Source organism: Empidonax traillii, unplaced genomic scaffold (genome assembly GCF_003031625.1).
Source record: "Empidonax traillii isolate 1590-97213 ecotype Southwest subspecies unplaced genomic scaffold, ASM303162v1 scaffold1544:size148901, whole genome shotgun sequence".
Taxonomy (NCBI): Eukaryota; Metazoa; Chordata; class Aves; order Passeriformes; family Tyrannidae; genus Empidonax; species Empidonax traillii.
In genome coordinates, this window is record NW_020956737.1 from 23,549 (window position 1) to 41,285 (window position 17,737).

General features: G+C 36.6%; 1 protein-coding gene across 11 annotated transcripts in view; it reads right to left on the reverse strand.

Moving 5' to 3' along the window:
• Positions 1-5,362: 5,362 nt before the first annotated feature.
• The window catches only part of FAM49A (family with sequence similarity 49 member A), a 54,292-nt gene continuing 41,917 nt past the window's right edge, over positions 5,363-17,737 (reverse strand). For 8 of the 11 annotated variants that reach the window (XM_027907786.1, XM_027907778.1, XM_027907782.1 and 5 more), the window contains 9 exons: positions 14,117-14,238; positions 13,096-13,201; positions 12,202-12,338; positions 12,040-12,117; positions 11,651-11,767; positions 11,472-11,551; positions 9,414-9,540; positions 6,888-7,009; positions 5,363-6,134 (listed from right to left, as the gene is read on the reverse strand). In XM_027907786.1, coding sequence (XP_027763587.1) covers positions 6,071-6,134; positions 6,888-7,009; positions 9,414-9,540; positions 11,472-11,551; positions 11,651-11,767; positions 12,040-12,117; positions 12,202-12,338; positions 13,096-13,201; positions 14,117-14,167 — 882 coding nt within the window. In that variant the 5' untranslated portion in view covers positions 14,168-14,238 and the 3' untranslated portion in view covers positions 5,363-6,070. Of the gene's footprint in view, positions 6,135-6,887; positions 7,010-9,413; positions 9,541-11,471; positions 11,552-11,650; positions 11,768-12,039; positions 12,118-12,201; positions 12,339-13,095; positions 13,202-14,116; positions 14,239-17,737 lie in introns of those variants that run through there. The other 3 variants (XM_027907784.1, XM_027907785.1, XM_027907787.1) reach the window with 2 other exon arrangements.

Sequence of the window (17,737 nt, forward strand, 5' to 3'; positions counted from 1 at the left end):
GTGTTCCTGAATTCTTCGTAAGTAGCCAGCCCTTTCTTCCATAGTTGGTAAACTCTCTTTTTATCCCTGATTTCCTTCAGAATCTCCCTGTTTAACCAAGCTGGTTGTCTTCCCTGCCGGCTTGCCTTTCGGCACACCGGTACAGCCTGTTCCTGTGCACTCAAAACTTCCTGCTTGAAGCACATCCATCCCTCCTGAACCCCCTTGTTTTCAAGGGTTGTTTCCCAGGGTATGCTCTGGACTAGACTTCTGAATAGGTCAAAATCTGCCCTCCGGAAGTCCAGCGTAGAGGTTTTATTGTTGGCTCGCCTTGAATCTCTGAGTATTGAAAATTTTATTATTTCGTGGTCACTATTTCCCAGGCGGCCTTCAACCACTACGTCTCCCACCAGCCCCTCTCTGTTTGTAAATAGCAGGCCTAGCGGGGCCTTACCCCTGGTAGGTTCATTTACCAGCTGATGAAGGAAACTGTCCTCTATACACTCCAGGAATCTCTTAGACTGCCTCTTCTCTGCAGTACTGAGCTCCCAGCAGATATCCAGCAGGTTAAAGTCACCCACAAGGACAAGGGCTGACGATTTCGAGACATCCACCAGCTGCTTGTAGAATAATTCATCCCCTTCATCATCCTGGTAGGGCGGTCTGTAACAGACACCTATGATGATGTCAGCCTTGTTGGTCTTCCCCCTGATTCTTTACATCACTCAATAAAGCCAAGCATCAAAGAGCAGGAGTTACAGCCTGAGGAGGGCCCTTGAGCAGCAGCTGGAGGGGAATCTGAGGCTCTGCACAGTGCTGTGCAGCTGCCCTGGGGAGAGAGGCAAGGTTGGAGAGAGCCCTTAAGTTTCCTCCTATTGTGGCATTCTAAAATTGTGTCTGTAAAGCAAAGTTTCTTCATTTTAGGTACAGTCCTTTCCTGGTCAAAGCCCTTCACGTCCATCTAACAGGGACTTGGATGACATTGCCATGTCAATCACCCACGGGACAGGTGAGTTTCTGAGCTGCCCAGTGACTGCATCCATGTTGAGCCTCGTGCTTTGTTCTCTTTTCATTGTGGAAGACCTAAGCCAGTTGAGGCTGATCATCTTCCACTGCCCTCTTTCAGCTTCTTCTCTGTGTCTACAGAAGACAAAATCTTCCACAATTTTCAAGGCAGTAAGAGAGTGGCTTTTTGACACATCACTAAAATCCACAGAAAACTTCTTTAAACCCTGGAATTTCATTGAAGTGGATGCAGAATCAGAATGAGAATTATCATGAGCTGTAACAGTAACTTTGATCCAAGTTACATAGAAATATTTTAAGTTCTACATATTTAATTGTCAACAGCTGAAATATCCAAGACAAGAGAGTTATATTAATTCCAGCTGGACACCAAATTAATATCTGTTGGAAAATTATGATATGCCTTCCTCTTAAACTAGAAAATAGTACTTGGTTGGTCTATATTTAAACTCTATACTTATTTTCTGGATCACCTACTGCATTGTTCATTTTAGTTTTATTTTCAAAGCATTCAAGCACAGGAGATCTTTGCAAGATTATCATGTTATGTCACTGATCCTCACTAGAAGACTCAATTTGTTCAGCAGTAAGAAATTTGGGTCAAAGGCCACGGCTGAGAAAAGACAAAGAGTATCATTTACACCTGTGTCAATCAGAAATCAGTCTATTGAAATCACCTGAATTACCTTTGTCTCAAATCAATGTGAAAGAGATTTCTGTGTTTGCAGAATCTGGATTATGTGGCAGTCAGGAATTCACATTAATTAGTCTATAGCAGGAAGCATTACAGATTGCTAAATTAAAATCCTAGTTTGGTGGGCTGGCTTTTTAACCAAAATGGGTTTTATTCTCTTATTGGCAAATCAAATTCATGTCACCACTTAAGCCTGCTTGCTCACACTGCATTATCTAATGTGCTTCAAGGTATGAAGTAATAGAGTCTGTAATTTTGCATTAGAGAATTAATCTGAGGTAAGAGAACAGTAATTAGTGTCCTAGTTTTTAAAGCAAAAAATCAAAACCTCACCTTTTCCAACTATTCACAACGACTAGCAAACTTTTGGATATGCAAAATTTTGTATTTCTTGACTTTTGATGTTCCCAGAATCATGTACTTTTAATAGTCCTAGAAAAAAAGCAATTTTAAAAGAGTATTTCTGACTACACAGCAACGAGATGATTTACGAAAAGGTTTTGCTTGGGAATTTTAACTTGGCTTGTTCAGGGATCTGGCTGGAAGCATTGCAGGGGATACAGCACTGGAGAGACGATTTTGCCCAGGAGAGCTGGCTTATTTCCACGGATCACCTCCTCCAAGATCAAGAATGGCCCTTCCTGATAAGCATGAAACCAAACAAGATGGCAGGAGGCCTGCAGGGATGAACACAAAGCTGCTGGATAAACTCAAACAGAAAGAGGTAGCATGCAGGAATTGAAAGCAAGGATGAGACACTCAGGAAGAATGTAAAGACATTGTCTGAGCACACGTGGTTGGGTTTAGGAAAGCCAAAGCTCTTCGGAATTTAAGTTTGGTGAAAGATGTGAAGCTCTACAAAAAAGGGCTTCTACAGGTTTATCAGGAGCAACTGGGAAGCTATGGAAAATGTGTGCCTGCTGCTAAACGGGGTATGGGAGGGACCTGGTGACAAAGAATGAAGAAAAGATCAAGGAGTTCAGTGATGCCTTTGCCTCAGTCCTTTAATGGTAGGATTTGCCTTCAGGAATCCCAGGCCTCTCAGAAGCAGAGGGAAAGTCTGGAGCAAGGAAGACCTAACTTTTGACAGAGAAGGTTCACGTAAGAAACATTTAAACAAACTGGACCTACACAAGTCTATGGGACCTGATGGAATGCACCACAAATATGGAGTGAGCTGGCTGACGTCCCTGAAGTCTTGTTTATCTTGAGTTTAGCAAGGCTTCTGACACTGCCTCCTGTAACTTCCTCATGGATAAACTGCTGAGCCACAGATGAGATAAACAGGCAGTGAGGTATACTGAGAACTGGCTGAACTCCAGGTTCAAAGGGGATGTCATTAGCAGCACAAAATGCATCTTAAGGCCAGTCACTATTGGTGTACCCAGTGGTTGACAGTGGGACCAATACCATTTGACATCTTCGTTAGTGACGCAGAGGGCAGCGCAGAATGTACCTGCAGGAATTTTGCAGATGATACAAAACTGGGAGGAGTTGTTGATACACCAGATGGTTGTGCTACCATGCAGAGGGACCCTGACAGCCTGAGAACTGGACACCTGTACTGCTTTCGTTCAGATACAGCATGAAAAAATGATGCAGAGTTTTCCTAAATCTTAGAAGTCATAAATTATGTTTCAAACACATTTGTTTAAAGTGACTAACTTTAGTCTTTCAAATTCATACCACCCTAAAATAGTATTTTCTTCCACCACAAAACTAGCAAATTTGTAGGGCTCTTCTGACCCAAACCATTCAGAGTAATTTATGAACATTCGGAAGTGCTATCACTAAAGGCTTAAACATTTATCATACCACAAACACGTATTCTTACATAATGATGAGACAAAATAAGAAGGAAAGCTGTCAAAATGGAGAAAAATAACTGACCATTAGTCTACACAGCTCTTCTTCCAAAAGCAATTCATTTGCACTTATGATTAAATGAATCATCCTCTAGTGACCTTACTGATTGTAAACACAAACCTGAGATGGCCACCATAGGCTAGGATGACTAATGTGAAGATATATAAGTCATAGAAGAGATTCATGCCCTCAGCAGTATCAAAATATTCCCCTGATCAAGATGACAGACAAGTGCCAAGAACTGTCAGAAAAATACAGGAATTGTTTAAGTGACGTGAGGTTATACTGTTGTGGCATACAAGTGAAACATCTTCAATGCTTTTAAAATAAAATATAAACTGGAAACATAAATGTGAGATTACTGTATCACTGATCTAAAACATTAAATGAGGTATTTCTCAAACTGTTTATGTTGTCTCTAAATATAGAGAGTCCCAATGCTTACTGTACCAAAGTTTTTATTATTTCAAACAAACTTCTGTACAAAAACATCAAAGCAGGCAAAGAAATTCTGTGACTTTAGCAAACAGCACAAGACAACCCACAGAATGATTTAAGGTTTACACTTTTATTATACAGGTGACAAATAGCTTTTCTCTGGGCTACTTAAAGAGAAGACTTCATTGTTTGACAAATAATTGCAGGTAAGCATGTATTAACTTCAAAGCTCAACAGAATGACCTGTCATCCACCTAGATTCACCTAACTGGAAGTGACTATGAACAAAGCAGAATTTTCCCTAATATACATTTTTAAATGTCCTCCCATTAAAAACAGAGCTTGTAAACAGTGGATTTACTACTGTGAAAAAACAGTGTGATCATTACTTCCAAAACAGAAAAAAAAAACAAACCCAAAAACTAACGTGAGTTCTAATTCTGTTCCCGACAACAACACAGTGATGGGCTGCTGTGATCACAGGCGTGTGACACGAATGCTGGAACTGTGGTGCTGTCCAGTATCACCACACGTATGACATTGGCACCTGTGGGTCCTGATCAGGTCTGAGAAACCTCATAGTGGTTGTTCTGCTCAGAAATAAACTCTTAAGCCAACCCCTATTCCAGAGAACTTGTGATATTAATACTGTTTAAGAACTGAGTTCAATGACGCAATTTGTCACAGCGCAGCCAAGTTTCAGCAGACTATATGCATCTTCAAAGTCTTAAGGTAATATTTTTAGAAGTGATATGCATGAAAATTCCAGTGAAAGCATACAAACTCTGATATATGTACACAGGAATAAGCAAATACAGATCTGAATCTGTGCACAAGCACTGGAGTTTTCACACATATAATGCAAGCAAAGTACACAAAATCAAACACATTTTCAGAACGTGACCTCTGCAAGAATATGTACAGCAACTGCAGACCACCCAGAAGACACACTTAACAGAGCATGAGCACTTTGCTGCTTTTGGCAAAGTATTCCTATTCCTTTTACCGGAAAATTTAATAGAAAGTAAGAAAAAAAAAAAAACGCAGCAAGGAACTCAACTCCTTGAAGTATCAATCACATCTCAAAAACCAATGAAGAGCAGTCAGCTGACAAATATTTCTGTGTTGACTCTGAATCATCTAATGGAGTTTGATGAAGCCAATTTGACACTAGAGAAATTTGCTGCTACAGAACAGTGTACCAGTTTAGATCAGCAAAAAAATTACTTACCAGCTGGAGCTGCCAGAGAGTTAATCTTCATTGTGATATACTTACACTGACAAACCCTTTCCAGTTAAGTCAAGGCATTAGTATTTTCCCTTTCCTTTCTAAATCTAATAAAATCATACAGAATTTTCAAAATCTATCAATGGTCTTTAAACACATTTTCTGTTTATTCATACTGAATCTGAAAAAGGGTAATTATTTCCTCAATTGTTGAAAGGTACAGGTTATACCTAATTGAAAAGATAAAACTACCTCTTTGCTGTCATCCAATACATTTTTGGATGACAGCCAGCACATAATTCTTAAAATTAGGTGGATCTCCACTTATTACAGGAAAGATAATGTGTTTCATGAGAGTGATGAATATTCAGGTATTTTCCTATTCATAGTAGCTTGACGAGATCCTAAAACTGACCAAAAAACTGCGGACATGTTCTTAAAATATATCCAATGAATTTTCCTTTCTATTAACTTTCTCTGTTTTTAAAGCTCCTTTTCTGTGGTACCTTTGACATTTCAGTTTATTTGATTTCCATTCTGTTTTCACTACTACTTAATTCTGTGATAGAGAAGGTGTTTAGGGATTAAAATGCACAGACAAACTGTCATAACTGAAGTATCTAAGTAAAAAAGTATTTTAAAGGTCAGAAGATAAAGCCTAGCATAAAAACAGGCTGCACTATATAAAGTCAGTCAGGTTATGAACAGATTCATATATTTTAGCAATGTGAAGAAAATGGTTATGTAAATACACACAAGTATTAACATCAAACTGTATTAAATTATGTAAACATACACATCTTCTGTGATCAATACAAACATCTACTTGTCTCAGGATACTACTGCAGCATCGCTCGAATTTGTTTTGAAGTAGATTCATCGTTCAGGTGTTTTGTAGTGAACCTAGAAATTACAAGTTAAAACAGTATTTTATAAAGTGAATGGGCATTAGGAAAGTCTGAAAACTTGAAGCCCTTTTTTGAAATCAGTACAGTTCAGTTTCATAAGGGAGGAATTTACATGTTTCACTGGAATTTAACTGGTAGTAGTCTGGTGCTCTTCATCTTCTAAATATTCTTTGTAATAAATTATTCCCTTCTAAAAGACAGATAACTGACAATTGTGGCTAAATCCTATTTTTTATCCATCTACAACACTGCCAAAATTTGGGTCAAAATTATCTCCCTTTTTTTTTTTTTTCCAGTTAAAGGCCTCAACAGAAGAAAAATCATGGAAAGACATAAGAAATATGGTAAATATTAAAAGTGCTTAAGAATCCAGACTGACTTTTGGCATAATCTATTACTTAAAGAAGCTTTCTTAAATGTCCTGGGAAGACTGAAGAACTTTATTGTTTTTTTTTTTTTTTTCCAAGTTTGAGAAGTAGAAATCCTACACTTGGCTCCTAAAATCTTCTAGTTGCTGGGGCATTTTATATAACAAATCTTAGCTTAGATACACTGTTGACAATATTTATACTCCTTGCTAATCCAACAGAAATGAAATTGAGACAAATGAACATTACTTAAGAAAACTACAAGAGACGTAGGCAAACGTGAAAGGACAGTCTTAATAAATCAAGTTTCTAAGGTGAAGAGTCTTAATTATAAAGAGATAACTTTCTAAGGTTGAATCACACAGTTATTCCACACATACCTGAGAGCATTCAGAAGTCCTTCCACAGTGTCAGGTGGTTGTTCCTTTAAAACTTTTATGCATCCCTTCATCTGGGAACAGAAGCATGCCACTATTGAACAATAATATATGAATTGCACTAGCTGAAAACAAGGAAAAATTTCACCATAGACAGGCAGGGCTTTTTCCTACTGAGTGTTAATGCCGCTTTATATGACAAAATAAAAGCATTAAAACTTATTAACAATTATATCTAAGTTAAAAACTCAACTTTGGAGAAAATATCTACTTTAATAAGCACTTGTAGAGAATAAGTCATATATCAAGTATATATATTTTAACTTGTACATGATTTCTCTAATTCCAAGTTAGAAAAAAAAAATCAAGAACACCTGATATAAGCTAAAAAAAAGGGTTTTGGGAGTTCCATGTCATTGTTGTTAGCAACTATCAGAAGAGATGTTTTAACTTTGACTTTTATTTTTATGTTTGCACACAAGGAAGTAATTTTCAGTATTCAGTTTTTAGTTGTAAATTTAACTGGTGACATCTTATGAATAGTTTCATAACGAGTGGTTACAAATTTAATCTGAGGTAAGAAGTCCATGATGTTTATTTTAAACACTACACTGAATGTACATCTTTATGGAGACTTTAAAAAACAAGCTGAAACTGTCCAAATTTACAAAAAGGGAAATGAAGCACAGAAAGCAGGAGTAGAACTCATTTGACCCACTGTACAGACTCCCTATCTATTCAATAGAGAGAAACAAGAAATCTCTCAAACCTATTCAGAATATACTTTTATATGTAATGAATTATGCCCCAGAAGTACCTATTTCTTCCCACTGCTATGAAGACATCTAATATAGTTATCCAAAAATTAGTCTAGATGAATTCCATCTTATTCAAAATGACAGATAAAGGCATGGCTGAGTCAAGATCTGAATCTGCTAATTTTCCAAGTCACATTAGAGTGCTAAATCTATGCATCACTATTTTCTTTGCAGCTAAAGCAAATAGCAGATCAGAGGAAATTCTCAGGGTAGTACCACGTGTTTTGAAGTGACACTGTTACTTTTCCCAAACTAGAGAAACTCAAGACTATATGCACATCATTCAGTAGAGGTGAGTATGCCCTGCCAGATCAGAGAAGACCAGTTCAAAGGGGATGAGAATTCAAACAGTTCTTTTTCATTTTTGTTACAATCAGAATCCCTAGAACAGTCAAAAAGAGAAGCTATTAGGCTGCCTAAGCTAGGAGCCTGTAATTAACAGCTTGAAATACAGCCTCCAGTCCTGAAAGAGTAAGGAAAAGGTAATATACTCCACTGTCCCTGAAATTCTCTTGAAATGGCTCCCAAGAAGTGGGAGAAAAGAAATGTCTTCCACAGTAAAACAAACTCATCACCTGAAATATTAGAAGATGTTTTAATTAAAGAAGAATCACTAAACTTATTAGTTTTAGTCAATATTTGGGACTGTGTAGTCATTTAAAAAAACCTGAGTCATACATCTCCTGCCTCCCATTTACCTCTAGACAACTTCACTGTAAGATTACAGGGCTTTAAGATAAATGTGAGAAACAAAGTACACACACTGTGTATTTGGTCCTATGAAAATTTCACTTGTGTTTTCTCTGTAGGCAAGAAACTGAACTGGCAGTCAGGAAATCGGCATTCAAGTCCCACACTCTATCTGCTTCATGACCTTGAGCAGATCAATTCCCCTCTGTGTGACACATTTTTCCCTCTGCAGAGTCAAAGAGGAGATGTGGCAAAACACTGGTATCTGCAGATGCAAAATGCTAATGAAGACCCAGGGTCATGGAGGGCAATAATATATATGTTTTTTCTCCTCTTTTGAAGCAGGCTGTCTTGTAAAGGGAAAGACTTGACGTCTATTTTCATGAATGACAGATTATTTCTGCTGAAAGATGTCATGCATAAGATTTAGGTTTGTAAAAACATATATACAAAAATTAGGAGTGCTTTTTTTATGTGTGCTTGCAATTTTTCAAATGGAAAAATAAGGCTGATTTCCCTGTGACTGGCTATGCTAATGCTAAAACTGAAGGGTCATTATCAGCATTACAACAGTAACATTTCAGTTCTGCTACTTCAGATCTCAGACAAAGCGGAGACAATGTTGAATATCTACTTATTTACAAGAGAACTACTGCCAAAGAAGAGCATTTCAGGGTCAATAAAATACATGATTAAAAAAAATTATGACCAGAGAACATATTCCAGGGTAGGTGCAATAAAAAATTATTTTAGTGTAACTATACAGTTGGCAAGAAAGCAGAGCTAACAAAAAAAAATTATTATTATCTGTATCTGGAAGAAAATACAAAGAAAAAAAGCTGATTCTTATTTTACTTTCAAACAAGCTGTTGTATTAAAGTACACAGGTGAAGACAAATTCTAAATTTTGCCATTCAAAAGGAATTAAAATTATTTGTACCAAGTCATAAGCTTATGCTGAAACAGAGCTGCAGACTAGTATTCTCAAACCTACAGAATATTAAAGAAAAGCATCTCTTACATCAATCTTTGATGTCTTTGAGAAAGCTCCCACAGGATGAACGTGATCGTACAGAATAATAACTCCCACCATTACTCGCATGCAGAACATAAGAGTCTCTTCACTGGTGAATCTACTCCTATACTCTCTGGAAAACAGACCAAAAGAAATAAACAGCCTTGATTTTTATTAGAAAATTTTAAAAATATTAGACTGTGAGTGTATGAAATTCTGAACCAAAAGTGTATCTTAAGGCTGAAGATACATCTTAGTAAGACTTGAAAGATCTTTGAGTATCATAAGCTCTTGCCAAGTTAGAAGAATGGTTAGAAAGCAAACAGAGAGATGTAAACCTCTGCTAACACCCATGCACAGCTGAGATCCTCACTTCACAAAATGTATGTGATGATGGCTGCACAGAAAACCTCATGAAATATGATGGAGACTGATCATACTTCTGTTTAATCTCAGAGACACAACATACTGGGACATTAAAGGAAAGCTAGTGTTTTTGCTTAAATTCCTACTTTGAAACAGTTAAGTGGGATCTAAGTTCAGCAGGTAGGAAGTTCAGGGCTTCACCAAGGTGGATCATAACAGTCATTGCTCTGTCCGTCTTTTCTAAGTCCATGGACAAGTTCAACAACCCAGGTTCACTGAACATCTAAAATGTGGAGTCCCACTAGGTAAAACTGGTTTGAATTAATTGCAGAGTTTTTCTCTGACTTTTCATAAGAGTATGTACAGCACCGTTAAGACAGCCCCTCTCGGCTGTAATCCCTGATTTCATTGTCAGGAAATGAAAAATGAAATGCAGAAGAGAAAAATAGAAACTTGGAAAAAAGACATTATCATATTTATTCTAACAAATACTATTTTGAGTAGATTTGTTTACATAGATTTGTTTAGTGTAATTAATTTCAATAGAAAATGCACTTCAATATAAATTAATTTATAAATATGAATATTATATAGAAATATTTCGGTATAAATATCAATTCATTTTCAATAGAAAACTTTATTTTTTCACTTAAATGACATTAAAAATACTAAAACCTGTGCTCCAGTACCTCTCAGTTTCCAATTTGAACTTTTATTTTTACACAGCATCATAACATGAGCAGATTTAAAGGCTACAGACATTATGATGTGATAATGTTTGATTATCCCACAATTAGAATTAAATATCAGATAATCTTCTAGTAGATGACTCACAACTTTGTTTCTCTTCTTTGGCCAAAAAAAGAGCTGACACATAAGGTTACTTTTCAATTAGCACTTCTACTATGTCCCAGGACTGTGAGATGAGCCCTGCCCCTACAAACACTTCTTCATAACTTTTATAAACAAACCTCAGAAATTCTGCCTTTTACACGGCACCATGAACAAATGATTCAAAGGTAGAAAACTCTGGCTCTATCTGGTACGTGTTTTCCACTAAAGAGACATCTAACCTAAAAAATACTCTGCTAAATGCACAGCAATACAGTAATAAACAACCCCACTGGCTATTGTCTACACTAGTAGATATGAACACAACTGTATAGCTGAATACATTCAAATGAATGAAAAAATCATATGACTGGATTTTTTCATATCTAGAATAAAATGGCTGCATCCAAAAAAGATCTACTTCAGTGATCCTTGAAGTAGTCCTCGAGTATCATTTGCTAAAGCTCTGCTTGGAAGGGCCAAAATCTTGCCCCTGTGTGCTAATAATTGAGCACCATGGGCAAACAGGAGGCAGCAGCTGGCCTATGGGCCAGGCTAGACAAGACACAGACACTAAAGCCTATGGGTACATAAGATTCCACTCATATTTTAACCTTTTGTTGAAATGCAGGCTGACCATGTAAGCTCCCTTGAACAAAACTCAATGCTGACTCATGAAAAAAGTGGTTAAAATAGGAGGCAAGGCTTTCCAATACCAGGCCATGCTTTGTATATAAAAAGTGGTAACAACTTAAGGCGAAGATACAGGAATTCACTTGGAAAAAACTGAGGTGCCCCAGGTGTCAACTTAAAATACAATACAGGTTTCTCTCATACAAACCCCCCAAGATTTAAGACAAAACTTACGGTGTTTCCAACATGACTTTACATACACTGGCCATAGTACTTAGACAGTCCGTTGTATTTTCAATTGGTAATGTTTTGTTCTGAAACGTAAAAAAAAAAAAAAGTCCATGTTCAGTAAACCATCTTGCAAAATTAAAATCAAGAATGCCTGTGTTAGACCTTTCTCCCCCATTACCTACTTCTGATACAAAATGTGTCGTTGCATTACTGAGTGTCTTCAGCATTGGTGTAGCTTCTGCATAAAATAGGGACATCCTATTGGCCATTTCATTGTTCACTTCATTCTCAATGTCTAGCTGATGAAAATAGGAGAAAAAATAGTCAGTAAAGCGCTTTTAAATCTTGCCAGCAGCAAGAAAAAGATACAGTACATGTTCATGTCAGCAAGCAGCTTGTTGCATGAATAGTTCCACTCTAATCACTTCATCCGGACTGCTGATTAACTCTCAGTGTGAAGGAGAGAACACGACAGCTAGCAAATCAAAAGCAAAAACTTTACCACAAATGGCATAAATGCATCCTGATAAATACCTCAGTGTGAGCAGCAGATCAGAGTTTATTTACTTACATGCATGTTGTTTATTCTGTTGCGACTTATTGTCCGTCTGTAATAACTGAAGTCATTCTGGATTGCTGGGTTTCTCATCTTTCAAGAAGACAAATAGGAAATAGTCAGTTTTGGTTCAAAATACATGGCAAAAATCAGAATGTATTAAAAGATTTTATTAACCTTAAGTTCATCAAAACGAAGAGTAAAATGTAATATTTCTGCAAACTCTTTTGCTAGAGCCTGTTCCCGTTCCAGGTGCTGAGTTGGAGTGTAAGGAGGGCAGGTCAACGATTCCAGTAAGCTCTGCAGGGCTTTCTCTGAATATAAAATTAGAAGCACAAATTCTAGTCAGTCCACATTATGACAAAGTTTTAAGTGCATATCTAAATATACTGCTTTTGAAGGGAAGGAACCCTCTGAACATGCAGAGCCTTAACAGAAATGCTTTTTCTTACTATCCTAAAGTGAGAAACTTAGTCAAAGACATCTGCCTCTTCAGGCTCTGCCATTTTCTCTCCATTCTGTATCACTGAGCTCTTTTCCCTTTTTGTCACCCTTTATCTGGGATCTCTATCAAAAATTCCAGAGGAAGCATTTTTCTTGCATTCAGATATTCAACTCTTTCCTTTCATCTTCCCCAATTAGCCATCAGTTCAGTATAGATTATTCTGGCATCTCTGTTACTAAAAGTGTACACTTAGGCACTGATAGCAATATAAATCAGCTCTTGTGGCTGTAATTACTAGCATAACTCAAAAAGTGAAAGACTTAGTTAGCAGGATGCTGTAGAATTCCCTTGCACTGGGAGCTCTCCCACTTCATACATATATTCTTGCACAATTTTCTCTTCAAGAGTCCTAATTCAAAGAGCAATTACATAATTTTTTGTGTTTATAGGGACAACAAAGTTAAATTAAGACTAAAAATATGCCTTGACAAATGTAAAGGTGGTTAAATGTCTGATGATATCAAACAGAAAGAATATTAATTCTTTAAAAGTCTGTGTACAAGGAAAGTTTCTATTTTGTTACATATAAAAAACCTATTAAAGAAACATATTAAAACAGGGCTCACCTAATCTGAGTGAAAACTCATAAAAGCGCTTCAGCCTTACAACCAGAGGACAGACTGAGTTCCATGCTTTTTCTTGCAACTGGATATCATTGGGATTTTGTATTGCCTGAAATGAAAATATTACTGTAAAGGACCGTTGGTGATAAACAAATAACAAGCAAAAGGTGGTTTGGAATTTTTCCACGTTATTTTAGAAAGTAAGTATTGCAAAATGTGGAACAGTTTTGAGAAATGATATTACATAGGAAGAGAAAATTAATAAGTCAAGAAAATACGATGTTTTCCACCTTCCCTGTCCCCCTGTAACATAATGATTTAAAATCATTCATTACAGTGCACCACTGATATACAGAAACGTTCTAGTGTATTCTCTTGGGAACAAAACTGTTGTAAAAAACCTTTTGTATGACTATTGGTTACAGAAGTAGTCCTTTTTTAAGGTTTTGATGCTTTTGAGGTCTTAAACATATTGAAGTTCTTAAGTAATCAACAGTTGACAGCAACAGTATCTGCAAAGCTGATCCAGAAAAAGGTTTGGTTACCTGAGAAAAATTGTAAGTTACAGTTCAAAACTGTACTTCAGGACCAGTTTCACAGAATAAGAAGCCTTTAAAGTGGATGTAAGGTTAAAATTTACTGTGGTTCATTATTGCACTTACACAGAAGAACAACTACTTTTGTCATGTGTTTCTGACATCCAAGTATTATTTCTTCCATGTCTTCAACTTCTACTGTGAGATACATGAAACAGGGTATATGAAATAGTGTTTCTTAAAGTGAAAAATAATTACTAATTACTAACAGAAAACCTAAAAAAAGTTCCAACAGCCATAATTTAATGACTTCACATTAGGGATTTATATTGAATGTTATGCATAATCCATAATGTATTTTATAAATACAATTTTAATGAGACTTTCATATAAATTCATAGAATGTGCTTGGATAGAGAACAGAAGCTAGGAACACATTGAGTTTTGCTTGATTTTGCTTCCAAATAATTCTCATTTAACAAACATACATCTCTGATTTCTTGTCCAGCTCCTTTGTAAGCTTGAAGGTCTGCAAGCATACTTTCCGAGTCCTGTAAAACTGCACTGATCTGATTCCACACCTCCCTTTCTCCATCTGTGGGCTGTGCATCTAAGAAATAGAAAAGCAAAATGCACAAAGTCAAAAGGAATCTGCAATACAAGTGGCAAGATTATTCAGTTATACTTAACACTACATCCAGCTTGACTATGAGTAACTCTATATTGATGTAGGTTTTTTTAATATACAATTATACTACACTGCCATTCTGCTAACATCCAAGTCCCTGCTTTTTATAGCAAGGAAGGAAAAACAGTACAGTTTTTGTATGCTCTGGCTCATAATGCCTCTTCTCAAAATGCAGCATTTTAAAGAGCAGCAGTATCATAAAGCAATGTTATTACAAAATAGGATAATGCATCAGTCCCTCTCTTTCATGAGCTCCACAGCTCAATTACAAAGAATTGTTCACTTTTCTTGCAGCTTGGGGATAAAATCAGGCCTTTCAGTGGATGGAGCAGTGGGGTATTACTTCACTTTGACTTTGCTCCAGGCTTCTTTAACCAGGGTAATTAATTTCTCCTTTCGTAAAACAGGGATATACTACCATTAAAAATACATTTTTTCTCATGTATGCCAAAGATCATTTCTGCCACTAAAATAAATCCAGCTCTGTCAATAATCAGTTTTCAGGGTGGGAGTGACCTGTAGACCTTTATTGTTCAGAGAAATGACATTTGAAAGTAGATCAATTTTCCCATTCAAATCTAATCCCATGGGATTTACACAGCAATGTGACACCAAGTGATGTTATGCCCAGAACATAGACATGTTAGACAAGGTAGAGATCTTCTGTCTTCTTTTGCTTTAAAACATAAAGATAGCAGGTACTGACCAAAGACTGGCTGACTTATATATGGGATTGCAGTCAGTATGTGTGGGAACAATGACATTGTCCGAGCACATTTCTAGAGACACAACTATTTTTTTACTTAGTTTTGTATTAGCTGGTAAAGATAGAATTTTAATTTTTATGGAAGAAAAAAATTACTTTGAAGGTGAATCTTAGAACTTAGTCACTACTTGTTTGAGTTAAAAGGAATAACTTCAAAACTCATCAGTTAAGATGAGCTACAGAACACATCCCTAATAGACAAGAAGTATTAACAACACTTTTTCTACTTAGTCTTATCACTCTCCTTAAGAAAACAGACACATTTTTATACCTGTGTATCAGTACAGGATTCTTTACCCATTCCCCGTTAGAAACAAATGAACCAGTTCACATTGGAGTGTATGGAAAGAGCACTCTCTCCAAGATGTTTCAGGCTAGGATAATTTGTTTAAATGTTTCAAGTTATCTTTAGACCTTGCATGAATGGGACACAAATGGCTGAGATTTACATGTCTGTAGCTCTGAAGCAACTAGTACTTAAAATCTTTCCTATATTCCTATGGCATCATGAGTCCCATGAGACTGGTCACATAAAACAACATTGATTTGACTTTCCTTTTATTCAGGAAGTGTTCCTTAATCTTATTTAAAAAAATTGAAAGCAAACATTAGCTGGGCTTACTTAACTGGGTTTTATAGCCAAAATACTTCATGTGACTAAAAAATTCCACTATCCTTCAAAAAGTAAGGGAAAGTAGCACCAAATGGAAAAAAAACCCCAGGAAAATCCCATCTGGGACGTGGATGTTGAACCAATCTATCAGCCATATTAAGTTTACAGTGTTCCAGACTGGTTCTTTCCTCAAGCTGCAAGAAATCTCAGGTATACACCATAAGGGGTCTGTCACCTTGTGATAAACAAGCAAAACAGAAAACCCTTCTGAATTTAATGAGGAACACGGTGATCTTGTTAAGCAGATACCAACCATACAACAGCAGAGCAGGGAAAGGTAAGAGTTGCACATAAATCAGTATCTATATTTTAATAGCTCAATAAAAGTTAATTTAAATTATCATTTTTCAGTGAATACTAACACCAAAGAAAACAAATAATTTGTTAGTGCAGTTTATGAAAGTAAAATTTGCATGTGCAGGTCACCTGAAGCATGTTGTTAACCTTGTTGGTTAATATAGTCTTTCTATGTTACTTTTTACAACTTGTTTGCTTTTTCAAAAATTAGTGCCTAAGAGGGATGAAAATGCTACAGATTGCTCAGCACTTTTGGACTTCAAAATGGCCTTTAGTTACACCCTTTATTATAGGTCTTTTTCAAATTTATCTTTTGGATGTTGGGGAAGGAGGAATACTTGAAACTCATTGAAGGAGCTTTCTGTAATATCACAGCACCGGGGGAAGTAGGAGCAAGAGGAAGGCAGGTGTGTGGGAGAGGGGAAGGAAAGGGAAGGGAGAGGAATAGGGCTGCAAAGGCTACAGAGCAACAGGCTTAGCTTGCATTTGCAGAAGATGTTTATATTTATGCTGGAAATGTTTAGCTTAAAAATAAAGGTAGGGAGGATGATTCATGCTTTTTAAAAAAAACATGCATCTTATTTATGAAATACATGTTATGTAAACAGATGTTCTGAAAAGACCATGGCCATGTTTCAAAGGGGATTTTACATGAAGATCCTGCCAAAAATGGTCAGCTAAATTAACTGCTATAGATCACTTTGAAAACAATTTTATCTTACTGTCAACAACAATAAAAACAGCAACAAGAACTAAAAGGAATAGAGACTTCATGGCAGATTTTGGCTTTTAAAACTGGCTTTCTATTCCAGTGATACCAAAGCTCCTTTCTCTGTTCTGAACTAAAAAAATGCCAATCCTGAATCATTCTGTAGGATCACTGCCTGCCAGTGCTCACCACTTATCCTCATGCCACCACAGAACCAGTGCACACTTGAAAGTCTGAGCCCATTTATAAATAAAACCACTTCCACTGACTAACTCATGGTGGATGCAGGTCCTCTTTGCAATGTTACCATAATGACCAGACTTTCATTTCATGTATGAGTTTTTGGAGTACTCATGATTAGCATTCAGAGCATGCTGTCTTTAAGAAGATAAAATAGAAAGGCCTTTTATCTCCCTTTGGCCAAATGTTTCTAATGTGTACCCTAAACCCAACAACTATATAAATCCTAGTGGAGGCTTGAATCTTCCATATACAGATTCTATCAGAAAAATTTCAAAATTTTAGCTCTGGAGAGAAATGCAGTTCCATTGGGTCCATCAGAAACAACCAGGATATGATAATTCATCCATTCCATGAACACATGCTCTATCTCACCTTCACACATGGTCTGTACCATGTTTTGGATGGCACTTTGCACTTCAGGAAAACAAGGAGGAAATCTGGACCCAACACAATCCATTTGTGGGTGCTTTAAGTATGTCAGATGAATGGTCAGGCCTGAAAGTGGGATCATCATTATTTTCTTAAAAAAACACCTGTCACTTGTTTCAGAAAACTCCTCTAGCAGTGCAAGATATCCACCTTGTCCTGTATTAGAAACTGCTAGGGAGGTAAGACAGTAGTACTCATAGGACAAGATTAAATATAGAAAGGATATGAAGCCTTTACTGATACAAAATGAAGTATAACAGTATCTCAGTAATTAATTTTAACGAAGAGATAACAAAACAGTACT